Source organism: Xiphophorus couchianus, chromosome 22 (genome assembly GCF_001444195.1).
Source record: "Xiphophorus couchianus chromosome 22, X_couchianus-1.0, whole genome shotgun sequence".
In the NCBI taxonomy this organism is placed as follows: Eukaryota; Metazoa; Chordata; class Actinopteri; order Cyprinodontiformes; family Poeciliidae; genus Xiphophorus; species Xiphophorus couchianus.
The window spans coordinates 842,487-861,608 of record NC_040249.1 but is presented as its reverse complement, the minus strand read 5'-3'; the positions used below and the strand labels follow the sequence as shown (position 1 = coordinate 861,608).

The 19,122-nt window shown below is 37.2% G+C and overlaps 2 protein-coding genes across 17 annotated transcripts in view; one reads left to right on the top strand and one right to left on the bottom strand.

Moving 5' to 3' along the window:
* The window catches only part of LOC114137625 (B-cadherin-like), a 113,336-nt gene extending 100,418 nt beyond the window's left edge, over nt 1–12,918 (top strand). For 6 of the 16 annotated variants that reach the window (XM_028006368.1, XM_028006375.1, XM_028006377.1 and 3 more), the window contains 12 exons: nt 1,906–2,053; nt 5,342–5,514; nt 7,694–7,822; nt 9,331–9,516; nt 9,670–9,914; nt 10,064–10,209; nt 10,465–10,556; nt 10,724–10,856; nt 11,191–11,409; nt 11,588–11,718; nt 11,929–12,078; nt 12,164–12,918. In XM_028006368.1, coding sequence (XP_027862169.1) covers nt 1,906–2,053; nt 5,342–5,514; nt 7,694–7,822; nt 9,331–9,516; nt 9,670–9,914; nt 10,064–10,209; nt 10,465–10,556; nt 10,724–10,856; nt 11,191–11,409; nt 11,588–11,718; nt 11,929–12,078; nt 12,164–12,376 — 1,965 coding nt within the window. In that variant the 3' untranslated portion in view covers nt 12,377–12,918. Of the gene's footprint in view, nt 1–1,214; nt 1,350–1,494; nt 1,651–1,905; nt 2,054–5,341; nt 5,515–7,693; nt 7,823–9,330; nt 9,517–9,669; nt 9,915–10,063; nt 10,210–10,464; nt 10,557–10,723; nt 10,857–11,190; nt 11,410–11,587; nt 11,719–11,928; nt 12,079–12,163 lie in introns of all 16 variants that reach the window. The other 10 variants (XM_028006374.1, XM_028006373.1, XM_028006364.1 and 7 more) reach the window with 5 other exon arrangements.
* A 3,397-nt stretch (nt 12,919–16,315) lies between these two features.
* On the bottom strand, nt 16,316–17,528 carry LOC114137819 (B-cadherin-like; the record flags this gene model as incomplete). Its single annotated transcript, XM_028006651.1, has 3 exons — nt 16,316–16,918; nt 17,004–17,153; nt 17,364–17,528. Coding segments are annotated over 3 exons (528 nt in total), but the record flags the coding sequence as incomplete, so codon positions are not given.
* Between the last annotated feature and the right edge of the window lie 1,594 nt (nt 17,529–19,122).

Genomic DNA, 19,122 nt, shown 5'->3' with positions numbered 1-19,122 from the left:
TTTCTCTTTCTGTTGATGACACTGAATGAAAAAAGGCTCAACTCCGGTGCTCTCCACTGACCCCCCCCCTCCTCATTTTACTTAGTGTAATGCCCAGTGCACACGAGCTGTCGGCCGATTGTTGGCCCATTTTCAAAACCTGACAGACCACACATTACCCAACGGGTTCGATCCTGCCGCGTGGTTTCCAACAATGGGCACAAAATAATGGCTACAAGTCCAGTGAACTAATTTTAAAACCAGGTATTAATCAATGCTTTACTACAATCTACCTGCAATGCATGTGGCTAGTGTCAGCGTAAAGTCCTGACTGAATGAAAATCATTAGAACCTATTTACGTCACGTTAACAAAGAACAGCTGAAAAGTTACCGGGTTTATCAACTGCGGTAGCAATTTCGCTCCAACTCCTCCTCTTGTCATTTCTATATTCTTTGCATGTTGAATAAATATTAATGTTGTTTCCACATATCATTTCCAATGTGCCCGTGTCAGCTGTTTGGGATTCCCCTCCGTAATATCCCCTCAGAAAACACAGAGGATTGGCTACCTGTCACATTCAACAGGCTGCTAAAGCTCCCAGTCGGGGAAAACCCCTGAGCGGCAACAACAAGCTACCATAACACACCACACAATATTAGAAAGACCAACGTGTTCTAAGATTGTCGTAAAGGGAAAAATAGGAGCAAAAAATCATGTAGTGTGAACTATTGCATCATGTAGTTGATGTGCCCTTTTTCTCTATTTAAATCTAATTATTACTGAAGGGCAATATAATATACAGACTTCATAATCTGCACTCTTTTGGTTGAATGCAGTATTTATTTCCACTTTGGCTTTATGTTGCTTAATATTTTTTTCAAGTGAGTTTTTTGTTAATGGAGACTGAGAATCCATTTTATTTTTGTTTTTGGTTGTTTTGTTTATTTTGTTTATCAGCTCAAGTGTTTAGTGTTCTTTTGAAAATAAAGTGTATCTATCTTTGGCAGGAAATCGCATGCATTATTACGTCATTTCCATTAAATCTGTTTAAAAAGGTCTTCAAACAATATTATCGTTTATCGAAATAATTTTTGAGACAATTAATCGTTGAGCAAAATTTGCTATCGTGACAGGGCTAGTCAGACGGCAACTTTATTGTGTTAAATTTCAAGTCAGGATGCATTTGTCTTTCTGATTGTTTGTTTACTGATTAGAAAATATTTGTTTCCTTAGGATGCGCCACTTTTTCCCATTCTGTATTTCCCAAAATCTAATCCAGGACTGAAGAGGAGGAAGAGAGGCTGGGTTGTCCCTCCTCTTAGTGTGTCTGAGAATCACAGAGGACCTTATCCTCTGTTTCTTGCTCCGGTAAGAGAAATTAAAATGAATGTATAATTCAATGTAATTTTATTTGCTCTTTCAATTATGCCTTGTATTTTAAGATGTATTCCTCCTCTATTTTTTGTGCTTTGTTTAATTGTATCTGACTATAACCTTGGTCTGTGTTGTCCAGATTCGCTCTGATATCGATAAAGTGAAGAAGATCTATTACAAAATCACTGGTCCTGGAGCTAATGAGTTTCCTGTTGGTCTTTTTACCATGGATAGAGACAGTGGTCATCTGTATGTCACACAGGACCTGGACAGAGAAAAAGTGGACAAGTACATGGTCAGTGTTTTCTCTCGTACCTTTAGCTAGATGCTTTTCTATTCACTGTTAAAGATGAAATATTGAAGAAAGTCGAGATAAAAAAAATTTCTGAAACAATTATCAAGTTCACAAAAAATACTCATAAAACTGGTCATCGCTGATTAAATATACTTTTTTATAATTTATGAAATGAGAAAATAAAATATACATTTTCTTGTAACATAAAATCAGAGACCATATTATTCTAATATGTTGAAATTGTCATTTTTACAGCTTTTTGCCCATGCTGAGGCAGCTGGAGGTGTTACAAATGTAGAGGAGCCTATGGAAATTATAATCAATGTAATTGACCAGAATGACAACAAACCTGTTTTCAATCAGTCTACCTATAAGGGAGAAGTTCCAGAGGCTTCGACAAAAGGTAAAGTCCCAGGATTCAGACAATGAACATGCAAAAAGAAAATGTTTTACTTTTTACAAGTTGTAAGTATGCTTGAAACTTTTGGCAGGACCCTTTGAACAATTTTAACAAAAAATTGGTGCATATAAAGGGGCCTATTAAGCAAAAATTAGTTTTTGTATTTCCATTTGGTACTGTTTCTAAAAACAGTCCAAACCATCACAGAGCTGCTCAGTAAGGAGGAACAATTCTGAATCATGAACAGAACCAGGAACACATTAAGTTTTGAAGTTTAATGGCAAACTAAGCTAATGGCAGCGCGTCACTTTGAAGAACAAACGGCAATAAAGAGGAAACGGTTCAGTTGTGGTCAGCTTTCTGGTGGACCTGCAGTTTTGTGCCGACTGTGTGAAACATCGGAAATACATAATTTTGGTTTGTGATGTAAAATTTTACTTTTCCTTTTGGATTAAAAAAATTATAATAAAGTTCAGGCATAGGTTTTTGTTTAAATCTTTTGACTGCATTACCTCAATCCAAAGGTTGCACATAAAAAAACGTACCAGAATGTAACTATATTTATATGCATAGGGTAATAATCAGCTGATCTGTGTCTTTATTGTTATGTTATGACCAGCAATAAATTCCTATAAGACTAAATTAAATATCTGGGTTTATTTGAGACCATTAGAACCTCGAAGTTCTTCATTGCTGAGTGTTGCTGCAAACATCAGAGGAGAGTTGACCACAACTCCTGTGCGCTCACGTTCCACCCATGATAGTGAGGAACAGACCATTTAGTGGAAAAGCTCGCTACCTGGAGTAGATCCCAACCACACATTAACTGGTTAAAGCACGACTTGCCAGCGGACAGGTCTGGCTGTTGGTTTATTATTTATTCAGTTACATAAGTTATTTTTCATAATAACTTATGTATGTACTGTATATGTGTATGATTTATTTGTGTTTTAACTATTTATTGCATAACTGTTGGGCCCCTCGATATGCACATTCCCTCTTTGGGAAACATAAAGTATCTGCTTTTACTTTTTTATATTAAACCTCTTACTGAGAAAGTACATTACAATAATAAAATTAAATAGCTTTTGCTTTCTTTTATTTTTACACCTTTTTTTCCCAAGAAAAAACAAAGCAAACCAGAACTTGAACGGTTGGTAGCTGGAATATAATCCAATCCTTGACATCACATTTCAAATCAAAGCATCAATCCGAATGATGGGAAGGTTTTAAAAGTAATCTGACATAACAGGCCTGACATAATCCATCCACTTTGACCATATCTTGTAGAAAGTGTCTGTCTGCACTTTGACAGAAAAAGACAGTCTCTCCAATACATGGATCTCTTTCACTACGTTAACCCAGTCTTCAGCTGTTGGAGGTTCCTGTTTAAGCCATCTTCTTTGAGGGCCTTTTTACTCCCAGCCAGTGAAATGTACAGAAGTTTTTGATCATTAGTGTGAATGCTGTAGGCATTCATTAGTGTGAATGCTGTAGGCATTCATTAGTGTGAATGCTTGCTCTAGGCATTCATACTAAGGACTTTTAGTCACTTTTATACTATTCAGCTTGCTCTCCTAATGCCGGCTATATCTCTTGGTATTCATAAGCTTCATACTTTTATATAATATTCAGCTTTTTATTAGTGCCCAGAGGCACATCAACATGTGGCAGAAGGAAGCTGGAATTGAACCTATAACTTTCCTATCAAAAGACTCTACCACAGAGCCTCAGTCACATATCCATCACATGGACCCGAGTGATGGGAAAGTACATCCTCTTCTTTTTTGACCATCTTAAGACGGGGGGGCAGCCAACTTAAAGGGACTTTACTGCCAACTACTGGTGAAGGACATTGTGTTCCATTCTACATTTCACTTCTCAGAACTACAATGAAAACTATTCATGTGAAATGTAAATACCAGAATCTACAGAATTTACAACTTTACTTATTTAGACTTTAACTACATTAAATACAATCTAGAATGGATTAGATTATGGAGATGCCAATTTATTTAAAGGCATATGTAGTTGGTAGCATTACATAGCAGCAAGAACGTTCTGTGTTCGATCCCGTGTAGAGTTTGTATGTTCTCCCTGTGCCTGCGTGGGTTCTCTCTGGGTTCTCTGGCTTCCTCCCACAGCGCAAAGACTGTGGGACCCGAGTGATGGAAAAGTACATCCTCTTCTTTTGGCCTGTTGACAGCTAGAGATAGGCACCAGCACCCCTCCCAACCACAATGGGATAAGGGTGTAAGAAAATGGATGGATGGATGGATGGATATCCATCCATCCATCCATCCATCCATATATATACTGTATATGGATATGGATGGATATGTATAAGTTTTTAGATCAAATCAGACAGATGTAAATGCGTAAAACATAACTCTGCCATGAATCATTTCTGAGTGTAGCTCTATTTTTCCTGTTCAGACAAATATCAGCATAAACTGGGTTATGATCAGAAATTGTACAGGGAACTACTTCACATCTTTTGAGCTTAAATCATTCTTGAACACAAGGATGTAATCTAACCTAAAATATGTTGTGTGGGAATGAGAAGTAGGAATATTCTCTCCAAACATTAACTAATCCTAAATCACCTATAAGGTGTACCATCTCCTTTTCCATTAGAAGAATCCAGTCTAGTGGTTAATAGGACATTGAAGTCACTACCACATAGAAAAGTTTCCCGACTCCTTGTTGTTATTTGTATATAAGTTTATACAGGTTTATACAATTGCTGTCAGGTGAAATACACATATTCAGGAGGGTAGTCATGGTATCATCAATCTTATCATTATATATCAACCTTCCTTATCTTTGTATTCTGATATGTGTTCATAGTTGAGTTCTAAATAGCTAAATCCTCCCCCTATACCCCTCCTTTGCCTCCCAGATCTACGGGAAGAGTAAAAAAACATGTTGAAAACCCATCCTGTTCCATTTTACATGCTCAATATCAGCTGGTTGTGTTTCCTGCAATAAAGCAATTTGGGCTTTGTCTCTTTTAAATTTAGATAATACTTTTTACTATGACTATGTAAGCCATTTATGTTGTTTGACATATATTTTTTTATCAACCTGCTACTCATCTAAATTATATTCCTTAGTTATAACATACAGTTTAATGGGTTTCCTGCTCACCCTTGTAAACAGAACATATAAAAAAGTCAACATCAAGATCAAATTGTTTTAAAGTGGTGAGTTTCTTAGTTCAGCTTACCTTCACTGTTAAATCTAAATAGCTGCTGCTCTCACTGTTGTTCGTTGTTTCCTCTTGATTAGGTTTTGACGTGATTCAGGTTGTGGCCACAGATGCTGATGAGCCAAATACTGACAACTCTGATATCAGGTACCGTATAATGAGTCAGAAGCCAGAGGATCCCAGTCCCAACATGTTTACCATCAATCCAGCAACTGGAGCCATCAGAGTCAACGAAGCTGGACTGGACCGAGAGGTGAGAATTCTGACAGTTTTGGCTCATCTGACTAAAATCAGAATTAGGCTAATGTGTATTTTTATTACAAAACGCACAGATTTGGGAAGATGATATAGAGTCTCAAAAGCAGAAGTTATTGTCAAATTTCTTACGTGTTTCAGTCAAATCTATTTGATGTTTGAAACTTAAAATTAAGATTAATTTCTCATCGTTCTAATTATACAGTTTTGATTGATTAAAATAAAGCTGCAGTGAGAGCTGCTGTGCTCTCCTCCTACCTCAGAAACATTTGCAGGCTGTTGATCTAACAGCAGTAGAGCAGAGAGGAAACCTGCTCTGTTTCATTTGCACCTTGCAATGGAATCACTCAAATGCAAAGCTGCCAGTAATCCTGCTATGAATTACAGTAACAAATAAAAATAAATACATATGCCATTGACCTTTAAACATATGCATGCTTGAGTAATACAGAGAAAAAAATAGTAAGTAAATTGGCAAAATGCTTGAGTAAAATAGTGATTTCTATTGGTTTAACTAAATCCTGCTCTATCTGGACCATTTCACAATTCAATCTGGTCAGGCATTAAGAACAGATCATTCAATAATTCCCAAGAATAAAAACTCCAAGAAACAAGAAGATACAATATTATTCTTAAATATTATGACTTATCATGCTGATATTTATACCTTATAATTAACTGAAGTTGACATGAAAAGACAAGTAATTTCTTTAAAGTACAAAAACAGCAATATTTAGTTAATGAGTTAGTTCTTCATTTAAATTATTAGTTTTTCAGGAATTGCACTTTAGCAGAACACAAGGCAATTATACTTATCCAGAAAATATGCTGAATTATATCAAAAGTATATTTTAGGTCTTTGTTAAAGTTCATCACCTACCTCATTTCCATCAGTGTCAGAGAGCAAAAGCTTTTCAAAGTTGATGGTGAGAAATTTTAAACTACAAATAAAGATTTGTGATTGCTGCAGAGACACGATGCTCTCATCACTCTCAATGTGTGCGCAGGATGCTTGGGGAAAAAATAGACTGCCACAGTTTTTCAGCAAAATTTCAGGAAAAGTGAAGGTTGTGTACATTTTCATAAGGAAAGTGTGGTTACTAAAACACTTAAATCTGCCACTTTTGCAACGTCCAGCAAAATATATAGGGTGCACCGATTGCAGCTTTTTGGCCGATTTTCACTTACCAATCTTTAAAAATCCTCACCTGCCGATTTCGATTTTGGCCAATACCTTTTTTTTGTCTGAGATGTAGCTAAATATAGCAAAAACGTTGATAAATTGGTGCTCCCTTAGATATGTATATTTAAATTGTCTTCATTTTCAGATTTTTAAAATGTTAAAATACTACTTTTTTCTACCATCACTGATTTTCTTAGACATCCAGACAAAACTAACTAATTTTCTTAAATGTACAGAATGAATTCTTTCTTTTTCTGTATTTAAGCTGAAGTTCCCATAACTTAATGTAGCAACTCTTGACAACTGAAGCATATCAAGCTGCCAGAAAGTCTGAAGATAAATATTATTTATCAGGACTGGTAACAACATAAGACTGGTGTTTCTGTCTTATAAAGAATTGGTCTTTGGCTCTTCACTGAGATCAGCTTCATGCAGCTCAGCAAACAGAGCTACTAGTAACAGATAACTACTCCTCTAATATGATTAACACAAGTCATTGCTTCAGTTTATAGCCTTGCAAAATCCCTCCAGCAAGTCAGCAAGGTTTAAAATTGAAACCAGCCTATCTTTGCACCTAGACCTTGTGTCCTTTGGGTTTGTGTTGTTTCTGTTGGTTGAGTTGCTCCACATGATTCTGTATAATGTTTTTTTTTCTGTTCTTGTTCTTCCTGGTGTCCATCATTTCCCCTCCTCTCCTGCAGTGTCATGTATCAGATTCTATGTTCTCTGCTGGAAGCTACAAACACATACCTAATTATGAATTAGCATGATTTCATTAAATCTTTTTTTCTATGTTTCTCAGAATGAGCTCTGTGCTGTTTGTTGGAACCTAAATAGTTTCTAAACTAAGTTTTTCTTAGAGGCATCTAAGCTCTGCCTTGATAACTGAGGACTGAAATAGTGTTGAATATTTTAGAAAGCTGATTTTCTACAGTTCAGTGACGAGGAACTAAAAGTGTCTTTGTTTAATTAAAGTCAACATTTCATTCTACAGAAAGTCCCAAAGTATGAACTGGAAGTAATGGTAGCTGACATGAAGGGAGAAGGTTTGGCTGGATTTACCAAAGTGATTATCAGAGTGACGGACAGCAACGATCACGCTCCAGTCTTTACAGAGTCCAGAGTAAGTACAACACATGACTTTTTAAAATGTTTAAACCTGTTGTTTAAACTGGTTTAAACAGGTTTTGTTTGAACGTCTCCATTTATAAATTAGTTGCACTGAAAACTTTATTTTTTTTAAATAAAGAAAACCACCTTACAGATGTTTTCCATATTTTAAAAATATTTTCTATGTTTTGTCTAAAAGCGTCTTGTGTTTGACGGAGAAAAACCCAAAATATTCAATATTTTTAAAAAAGTCATCTGGGTGGAACAAGGTGCGCTACATAATAAAACATAATTTGACGAAGCTTTGATCAGATATATTTTTCTTGAGGAGTTTTAATAATCAATATACTCTAATCATTAGAGGAATAGTTTCAGCCCTAGTTTTAGACCTGTTTTTTATATAAAGCGCTTTTATCTGCCTCGTACAGATAAACGTAACTTTTTGTCCAGAAAAAAAAAAATTATTTTGAAGGGGCAAAAAACAAAATATGCAGTATTTTTAACATGTAGACACCAAACCTGCTCCTTCTCACCCAAATCATTCCATATATTTACTGATGACCTCCCCTGTAGGTCTGAGAAGTGCAGGATTAGCTGCAGGAAATCTGTAAAGAAAGATGAATGTAGTCAAAGGCCTGCAGATTCTGGCAAGAGAGAAATCCTGGAGTTAAAATATGAGGAGAAAAGTATGACAGACTTTTCATATGTGGAAGATCCTGATTTCCCTGTCTTTTTTCTCCATGGAGATTTCCCATCATCCATTGCTTCTTCCTCCTCTCAGCTGCAGAGTCCTCCTTTGCCAGGCTGCAATTCCTGCCCCTCATATGAATTTTGACTTCTGCTTATATTTACATCAGACATCCTCATCATCCTCAGACTTGTAATCTGGTAAAATCATCTCCATGGAGTTCTCTAGTCCTGGTTGTCTCTTAGACAAATTACCAGCAAACTAACCCAACTGAAGATGCATCTGCATAAACAGGCTGTTCCTCTCATCTAATAGTAAATAATTAACTCGATTAATTAAAGGGTGGTAATATCAGGGAGGTCATCACACCCAAACTAGTTTTTCTTGTGTTTTGAAGACAGAATCTTGGATTAGTTTGGTTTTCATTGAAAAGTTATTTTAAAATGCTGTGATAACTGTTCACTGAAAATATGTGGTTATAATAGCAGTCAGTGGGACCAAAATGGGACAGAAGGTTTTAAGTGTACACAAAGTGCTTATCTTTTGTTCTGCATACCTTATAATCATAGGGACAATAAATTTTTAAAAGAAAATTTTAAAAAGTCTTGGCCAAGTTTCACAAAATTAACCTTTAGTCCAACTGAGATGTTGAGAATCAAAAAAAGCAGTAAAGCAGGATTTCCCATTTTGGTCAGCCAAGAATCCCCAATAATCCCCAAGGGTTAAAGGACAAGTTGTGTAGATAAATGTGTATATATGTATGCAAATGTGTGAAGATAATTTGGAATTTGTTGTGGTGAGCAACCTTAAAAATGTCTTCTGTCTCCTCTCAGTATGAGGCCACAGTTGAAGAGAATAAAGTAGACGCTCTAGTTGTTAAGATGTTGGTGAAGGACGGTGATGAGCCTCATACCATGGCCTGGAATGCAAAGTTCAGCATCATTGATGGAGATCCAGGAAATCTGTTTACTGTGGAAACAGGAACAAACAAACAAGAAGGAATCATCAGTACTGCTAAGGTAGGAGGAACAGCAGGTTCTGACTGTTGGACCAAATGTAACTATTTCAAAGTATTTTGTTTTTAAGCAAAATTCAGTTACATTTATCAGCTGAAGTTCAGCCTGAACTGTTCATGTCTGAGTTACCATTAAACCTTTCTTCCACTGAACCAGGGTCTGGACTTTGAGAGAACCAGTAAGCACACTCTACTGGTCACAGTGGAGAATGAGGCTCCTTTTGCTGTCCCCTTGGTCACTTCCACTGCTACAGTGGTGGTGACTGTGGAGGATGTCAATGAACCTCCCATCTTTGATCCTAAAGAGAAGCATGTTTCCAAACGTGAGGATCTTGCTGAGAACAGCACTGTGGTGCGATACACAGCTACTGATCCAGACGTTGGACGCAAACAGAAAGTCATGTAAGGAACCTGAAAATCCTCCATCTTGCAGAGTCACAGCCTGCATATTTTAAATTTATGTTGTAGATAAGTAATCTCTTTTCTTGATCATACTGCTTACAAAGTCCTGCTTTGTGTTATTTATATAAATCTTTGTCCTTGATGTTCAGGTATAAAATACTCGATGACCCAGCTGGCTGGCTTGTCATTGATAAGGGTACTGGTGAGATAAAAGTGAGAAACCAAATGGACAGAGAAGATAATGCTGTCAAAGAGAATAAATACACAGCATTGATTGGTGGATATGATGATGATGGTAGGTGTGAGGATTAACTGTCTTAATGGTTTTGGAGGAAATCTATATGAATCACTGCAAGTTAAAAAAATTTAATGGTTTGAGCTAAAAGTGTAAAGCTTGCCTTGAAAAGAGTTCTTTAGAATATTATCATCTGGAGCAGTTCTGAATTTCTCAAACTTTTCTTGTAGAGATTTTTGATTCCTTCCTCAGTAGATCATTGAAGGTGTCAACAGGACTATTCATGCTTCTACTTTTTATCTTCCATGTCTCCAGATCAGATCCCAGCTACAGGAACTGGAACTCTGATCATTACACTTGAGGACGTCAACGACAACCCCCCCTCCGTTGACGATCGTTTAGTTAAAGTACGTACCCTCCACCTGAACCAGAACCAGATCATTTACCTTTTGCACCTACCTATTCAGGAGCTTCAGAGTTATAGTTTGACTTAATTTTCAATTGTTAAATAGACAATTACAAATATACTGTAGCATAATCCCATCAGTGTTTTAAATTCATTTTGTTTCCACAGATGTGTAACAAGAAGCCAGTTCCTCAGCTGCTAAGTGTAACAGATAAAGATGGACCAGGCTTTACTTTTCCATACAGCGTCACCTTACAGGACTCTGCTAAGACTAACTGGACCGCTAGGATGAACGACAACAGTATGTAAACTAGGAATGACTGATATGAACTAACAATTATATCACAGTATTTTGTTGCTGTTTCTGTAATCATGGTGATGTAAATGATTCCAAAGGCCTGTTGACCTTTCTGTTTATCTGGGAGACAGCTGACCGACCCAAAGTTACCGCTGCAAATAAAACCTGCATATAGTAAAATAGAAATATTGCTTAATATCAACTGAATAAAACAAATCTAAATGTTTGTGGTGGGAATGGAATAAGACTTGATGAAAAGAAACTTGTATTGACAAAACAATTGACAATTTAGGAATTAGTTTTTTAAGTGTGTTTATTGTATATTTTTCTTTTTCAGAAACTGGTATTGTTCTGACTTTGACACGTGAGCTGGAGAGTGGAACTTACAAAGTGGGCATGAAGGTTTCAGACAACCAGGGCCTGTTTCAGCTCAACACAATCGAAGCTGAAGTGTGTGACTGCACTGGAGAAGAAGTGAGGTGCATAGAGAAAGTTATTGCTGGCTCCAGCATGCCAGTCATCCTGGGAATACTCGGTGGCGTCCTCCTGCTACTTAGTGAGTTTAAGAATTTACCACATTTCTAGATCAATATGGGTTCTCTCAAAGAAGTTCTCTCATCTCCTTTTCCAGTGTTTATCTAAAGACACAGTCTCTCCATAGTGATCACCTTCCAGCTCCATGGGATTATTTTGCTCTTGAAATGAGAAATCATGTCAGCTTTATGCTCTTTCAGTGCTGGTCCTGCTGCTGCTACTGTTGGCAAATAAAAACAAGCCAAAGAAGGGACAACCTTTGCTCCTGGATAACGACATCAGAGACGACATCTTTTGTTATGATGAGGAGGGAGGTGGAGAGGAGGACCAGGTAAATGCTGCTTATATAATCAAGATTTATACTCTGGAACATTATTTACATGTAATATTTTTTACATGGGGCAGATGGCTATAACTGTTCATGAGAACATATTTAAATCTTACTTTACTCTCAACAAGCTCTTCTGGTGGTTTAATCCAGTGACTGTTTTCATGCCTTGTAATCTAAAAGGAAGTTTTATTTTGCATTATTCTCCATTAGGACTACTTTGATCTGGGTGTTCTCCACCGTGGTTTGGACAACCGTCCCCATGTGTTCAGGGATGAAGTGGCTCCAGTTTTTCAGACACGGCCTGTTGTGTATAAACCTCGACCCGCCAACCCAGAAGATATCGGCGGCTTCATTGATGATGTGAGTTCAGAACACCACTAAAGAACTTACTTCTGTTGGAAAATAAGCCTTTGAGCATTATAACATATTTCACTCTACGACACAGAACCTAAAGGCGGCAGATAACGACCCGACTGCTCCCCCCTACGACTCCCTGCTGGTGTTTGATTATGAAGGAGGCGGTTCTGAAGCTGGAAGCATTTCGTCTCTGAACTCGTCAAGCGATGGAGACCAGGACTATGACTGCCTCAGCGACTGGGGGCCTCGCTTCAAGAAGCTGGCCGACATGTACGGAGGAGGAGATGATGACATGATGTGAATGTACCAGTACTGAGGAAAAGTAGCTGCATGAGTTTAAGTGTGCTGGAGTAACGACATCCGTGAGATGTTAGTTTGTGAATTTTAGCTCATGCCCATTGGCAGTTGAGCCACTGCAGAGTTTGGTTTTATGAATTTTCCCCATTAGAGAAGTTTTTGAGCCTTTTGTTTTTGTTTTTTTAGGCTGGCCAAAAATGTTTTATTTGTAGCTTACTGGTATAGTGGTCTCATACACTGAACAATTTGCATCATCACTGGTTTAAAAAAAGCTAGTCTGAAGCTGGTAAAATAAGGTACTTTTGATCTTTTTTGTATTCTGTTTTTATATTTTTGTTTCAAGGATAGATTAGAAACATTTCAGAAATCATATGAAATCCTTTTAGCCAGGGAAAGCAGAGTCGACCTCTGGACTACATTTGAGTTGATAATAAATGCTTCTTGTACTGCTTTACTAAATCTTGATGCAATAATTTCTGATGTATGGTAAAAGGTTAAATGTAATGTTTCACTTTTTTATATATATATATAAAGTTATACATTTTAGATTTGTGTGGCGTTTTGTCTTTTCCAGAATAGTAATTACTTTATTTATTGCAACAATTGAACGGTTGGAACAGATTTTATTTGAACAATGTTCATTAAAATCCCAGTAGAATGACTTTTCTCTAACAGCTTTGACTGAAGTCAAAGCCCCATGACTTTAATGATGGCAAGTTGAGAACTGTGGAAGATTCCCAATGAAATAACCAGAAAACTGCATTGCAGCTGTGGCTTCGACATCAGCATGTGACTCTGTGCATCAATACTGTATGTAAAATGCTTTGGGGTTTTTATACATGCCGACTTGTGCGTAAAATAAGCCGCCGCAAAATTTAGGCCCCTGGTCCTGTATCAACCTACCAGACCACTCAGGTTTACTCCAGAACCAGAAGCAGCATTCAGTTTTTATGCTCCTCTAATCTGCAGCAAACTTTCAGTAAACAGCAAAACTGCTGAAAAACCAAGTTCCTTTAAATCAAGACTAAAAACCCACTTGCTTCGCGTTGCCTTTGATTGTTCTGTCAGTCAAATGGAACTGGAACACAAACCAACTTTTCCTTTATTATACCACTGCAGTGTATACTCCCTTTAGTGTTTTCATCAGATAGCACTTTGAATTGTCTTGTTTCTGAAATGGGATAAACTTGCCTTGGGGAAAGTTAATAATGGTATTCTCATGATCCCAGATAATGGATTTGTGTCTTCAACTATCTGACATTTCAGTAGCTGGGACAGTGTTGTGCCTTTGGCTTTGTTTAGCTCAACAGATTCCCTAACAAACCCATCAGCATCCTGGCTGAAGTGTGCAGCTCTTCCTCACCTCACGTGAGAATAATGAGAGCAAACTGAGGAGCATGTGCATCTGAAAACACTAAACTACCAGATGCATAAGGATTCTTCTGGCATATAGGGAAACTAGTCAGAAATGAAAGAGAAAACGACAGAGCTTCAAATAACAGTTGCTGTTCGATGCCTCTTGTTTCCTTGAGTCAGTCAGACAGTTTGTGTCTCTGAATGTTTTTGATGTTGTGCCTGAATCCTGAATATATTTAAAGAATCTATTATCCTAATGCTTTTGCGTGCTGAAATTTCTCTGAGTATTAGAAGAGGCTCCATCGAGGATTCTCAGAAGAATATCAAAGTGGGAATTTTGTGCTCAAGGATTATAATTTGTCTACTTGTACTTAGGAATTCGAAGAGCTGTAAGAGTTGTTCTGGACTTGTGAAAGCATAGTTGTACAAGTCCTGCAGAATTTATTCTATAAATTCAATTTCACAGTTACAGTCCACAAATACTTTGCACCAAATATACCTCCTTATAAAAACTTAATATTTACATAATATAATATAATAATATTTACTCCACATCAAGGCATTAGACTTTAAGACCCTCTCCATGCTGTTTTTTTGTTTGTTTGTATTAATAAAGCTAACTAAATAAAGTGTATAAATGCTTTAAAAGCTTTGATAAATATCTCTTGTCCAAGTTTGTCTTGTACTAATTTTTTCCTTCTTTTGCTTCGCCTGGAACGTCCTGCTGGTGTTTGACTGTAAGGGAGGCGGTTCTGACGAATAGCTGAAAAAAGAAACTGTCTGATAATAATGGAGAACAAGATGAAGACATGTTGTACATCCTCTGTGCATTTGAAGAAAATGGCTTTAAGTGTCTAGAGTAACACATTAGAACACCTCTTAATGTTTGGGATTTTGAAAATGAATCTTTTTTACTTTAATTACCTTAGTTGCAATGAGCTGTTGCTCAGAGGTAAGATAAGTTGTTTTTAATTGATTTATTTATTTTTTATATATATTTTTTGCCTTTTGGGCAGTGAGCCATATATTACAGCCATATAATAAAGATGAAATCTATATTTTTGTTTTTCAAAATATAATTTTACTTTCACATTGCTGTATTATTTTCTTTGTGAAACCTAAACAAAAATAACGTGCATCAGTTCTATTATAGATAAGCTGTTCCATGTTATACTAACTTTTTCTTCTTTTCTTCCTGACTGCTCCGGCCTGAAACATCCTGCTGGTGTTTGACTGTAAGGGAGGCGGTTCTGACTCGCAAGACCCAGAATATGAATATCTGGCTGAAGGGGAACCACTTTCAGAAACTGTCTGATAATAATGGAGAACAGGATGAAAATGAATTGTACATGTTTGGTACATTTAAAGAAAATTGCCGCATGGGTTTTAAATGTGTCTGTAGTAACATGCTGAACATTTCGTGGTTGTTGGGATATTTTGTAATGAACCATTTTAGTTTAATTTCATTCATTGTAATGACCTCTTGTTGAGAGGTCAGAGAAGATGTTTTCCATTGTTCACTATTTGGGGAGTTAGCTTTCTGCAAGCCTTTCAAAGGTGGAACTTTTAACCTTTGTTATATTTGTTTATTTTATTTTTCCAATACATAGACTTTGTTTTCTCCATTGCTGGTGCTACTGAGCAAACACTGAACAACAAAAATGTTGTGCAACATGTGCATCTTTGGTGTTTGGGAGTTTTAAGGTAAACTTCAAAATTCACCATCATGTTTCTACTGCCTGGACATAATATTAACATTTTTGGAGAGGCTCATCTGGAAATCTATAAGGGAATCTCTTAAGAGTTTCTGTGGAGTGAGCAAAAGATTAGGGTGATGGTAAGGAGGCAATTCGACCTTGAAGACTTGGAGCTCATTATGATAAATCAGCAAAACATTCAAAAACAAGCTAAACCTCTGTAACAAAAGGTTCATTGCTTTAATGCCAGTAAAGATTTTTCAGTTCTATATTTAAAAGGCTATAAACCATTTACATTCTTCTCCAGATCCAAGATTTCCTTCCTTTGACTCAGAGATCAGCTGATCCAGTGGCTTCCTGTATAGACCAGATATTTGTTTTATTTGCTTTCTGTTTAATTTTGCCTTGTTTGTTTTTTTCTGTTTGTTGAAACACCTTGTGTTAATTTTTCAAGGCACCATATAAATAAAGTTTTTAGCAGGAACTTTAAGCAGGTATTAGTTTTTATTAAGCAAACATTTTGGCATTACTTTTTCACTGATGTATCATTTTCTAATCTAAAATGTCGTCTTTGCATCAGTTGTAAGCAGAAAATCATTAATAAAATAAAGGTTTGAAAGCAGTCTCTTTGGAATTGATCTGTTTCACTTATTTGTTACTAAAATAAATGGACTTACAAAAATAGAACTTATTGAAAATGACTGCATGCACAACTATAGATATTATGTACAACATTTATTATAGTCATTATGCATTAAAAAGAGCAAAATCGCTCTCCTAACCAAATAATCCATCACAGGACCAGAGAATAAAGACATATTTAGTTTAAAAATTTATTAAAAAGCATTTGTCATATGTTATCTTCAAATATTGCAGACATCTTTTTTTGGACAAAAAAAACAAAAACAACCTCATCAACTCTTGCTAATGGCACAATGGCTGTAGAACTTTGTATGGATCTAATGTACTGAAAAATAAACACTGATGGAAAAATTAATAAAAAAATAATAAAACAAGAGGAAAAGTGCTTACTATATTGGTTACATTCTCCACAAATCACAGCAGTAAAACTGAGCTTTCAAGTTTGTATGTCTAATAAAGAATAGAATCATAAATGAAGAACTAAAACTAATGTAAGGCTTTAACCTGAAGATCCTAATGAAGAACAGCTGAAAGAGGAAAAAATAGGACTGATTACACATTGTCACACAGATATTAATTTCACACATCGTCACAGTCAGACTGCATGCATGCAGCCATTTTTCTCAGTACTGGTACATTCACATCATCTCATCATCTCCTCCTCCGTACATGTCGGCCAGCTTCTTGAAGCGAGGCCCCCAGTCGCTGAGGCAGTCATAGTCCTGGTCTCCATCGCTTGACGAGTTCAGAGACGAAATGCTTCCAGCTTCAGAACCGCCTCCTTCATAATCAAACACCAGCAGGGAGTCGTAGGGGGGAGCAGTCGGGTCGTTATCTGCCGCCTTTAGGTTCTGTGTCATGGAGTGAAATATGTTATAATGCTCAAAGGCTTATTTTCCAACAGAAGTGAGTTCTTTAGTGGTGTTCTGAACTCACATCATCAATGAAGCCGCCGATATCTTCTGGGTTGGCGGGTCGAGGTTTATACACAACAGGCCGTGTCTGAAAAACTGGAGCCACTTCATCCCTGAACACATGGGGACGGTTGTCCAAACCACGGTGGAGAACACCCAGATCAAAGTAGTCCTAATGGAGAATAATGCAAAATAAAACTTCCTTTTAGATTACAAGGCATGAAAACAGTCACTGGATTAAACCACCAGAAGAGCTTGTTGAGAGTAAAGTAAGATTTAAATATGTTCTCATGAACAGTTATAGCCATCTGCCCCATGTAAAAAATATTACATGTAAATAATGTTCCAGAGTATAAATCTTGATTATATAAGCAGCATTTACCTGGTCCTCCTCTCCACCTCCCTCCTCATCATAACAAAAGATGTCGTCTCTGATGTCGTTATCCAGGAGCAAAGGTTGTCCCTTCTTTGGCTTGTTTTTATTTGCCAACAGTAGCAGCAGCAGGACCAGCACTGAAAGAGCATAAAGCTGACATGAATTCTCATTTCAAGAGCAAAGACTGGACAGATCAAAACCATTAGCAATTTTTCTTCAGACCAACTTTCTTAGAAAGAACCCATATTGATCTAGAAATGTAGTAAATTCTTAAACTCACCAAAGAGCAGGATAACGCCACCGAGTATTTCGTGGACTGGCAAGATGTAGCAATCAATAACTTTGCACCTAACTTCTTCTCCAGTGCAGTCACACACTTCAGCTTCGATTGTGTTGAGCTGAAACAGATATTCCTTAATTTCAGGAATATTAATGATTGCAAAAACATGAAGAGCCAATGTCTGAAGGGAATAAAAAATGGATAATAATGTTATTCTGAACAACTTTATCAACTTAAGACAGAATATAACACAGATAATGTTACAAGCCAGTAGAAATCTTTGGGTGTGACTGTGATAACATTTGTCTTTCACATGATGACTCATTAAAATGTGTTTTTTTTTTTTCCTCGTGTCCAGTTTCAGTATTTCAGGCCATGAAGAACCTGGTACTTGTTCCAGAGCAGCTCTACTCTGCAGAAAGGAGAAGGGCAATGACGCACTTTTCAGCAACAAGGCAGTTTAAAGAGTTTTACTTGATGAAAACATCAAACTATCAGAAACGTTACACTGTAAAGAAAGTACAGAAAAGATCACAGTTTAAAACGGACCATGTTCCAGTTATTGTTGACCAAACAAATGGGATTTTAGCCTTGATTTAAAGCAGGTTGGCCCAAGTCCAGTCCTCAGGATCTACTATCCTGCAGCTTTCAGAAGTTCTCCGTTCTCCAGCACCCCTGAGTCTAATGGCTCATCAGCGTCGTTTAGCTCTGCAGAGAATAAATGGTCAATCTTAGTCATCATGATGGAGCATGCTTAGTATGACGAAAATTCGTCTGCTTGCAGCAAAAACTAACCATAAAGACATCATGTGCTTTACTCCAGGATCTTAGTCAAACAGTGAGTGTTGTTGGTTTTTGTGCAAAAGTCAGTTTAGGAATTGGTCCTGTAGGTTCTTTGAGTCCTGCTCAAAGAACTGGACTCAGCGTTGCTACGGGAGACTTAGCTTTGGATTTAAGTCAAAGCAACAAAGCAGAACCAGGATAAACCCACAGGCAGGTCGGGACTCGCAGAGACACATTTTCAGGAAAATAGCAGAGCCTGAGTCACCTGACTTACTGGCTAACTTTGTGTCACCCTGTGTGACTGGACATTTGTAGCAACAAAATCAGTAAAACCAGCTTATTTATTGCTTTTTAAAAGTTCTTAATGGTCTTGCCCCGCCTTATTTATCTAAACTATTAAGTCTTTCTGTACATGGGAGATCTCTGAGGTCATCAAATCAAGTTTTATTAAGATGTCCCAAGGATGAAGCCAAAGCATTGGGGTGACCGGGTCTTTTCTACAGCAGCATCCAGACGGACACCCTTTAGACCAGGGGTCCCCAAGTCCACGGGGGCCATGCTGAAACTTTTACATGCAGCTCTGCTCCAACATGTCTGAATTCCCTCACCAGCATTCATTCGGCTCTGTAACAGGCTGGTAACGAACAGTTGATTTGATCCAGGTGTGTTTGAGCAGAGATGCGTCTAAAAGTTGCAGGATGG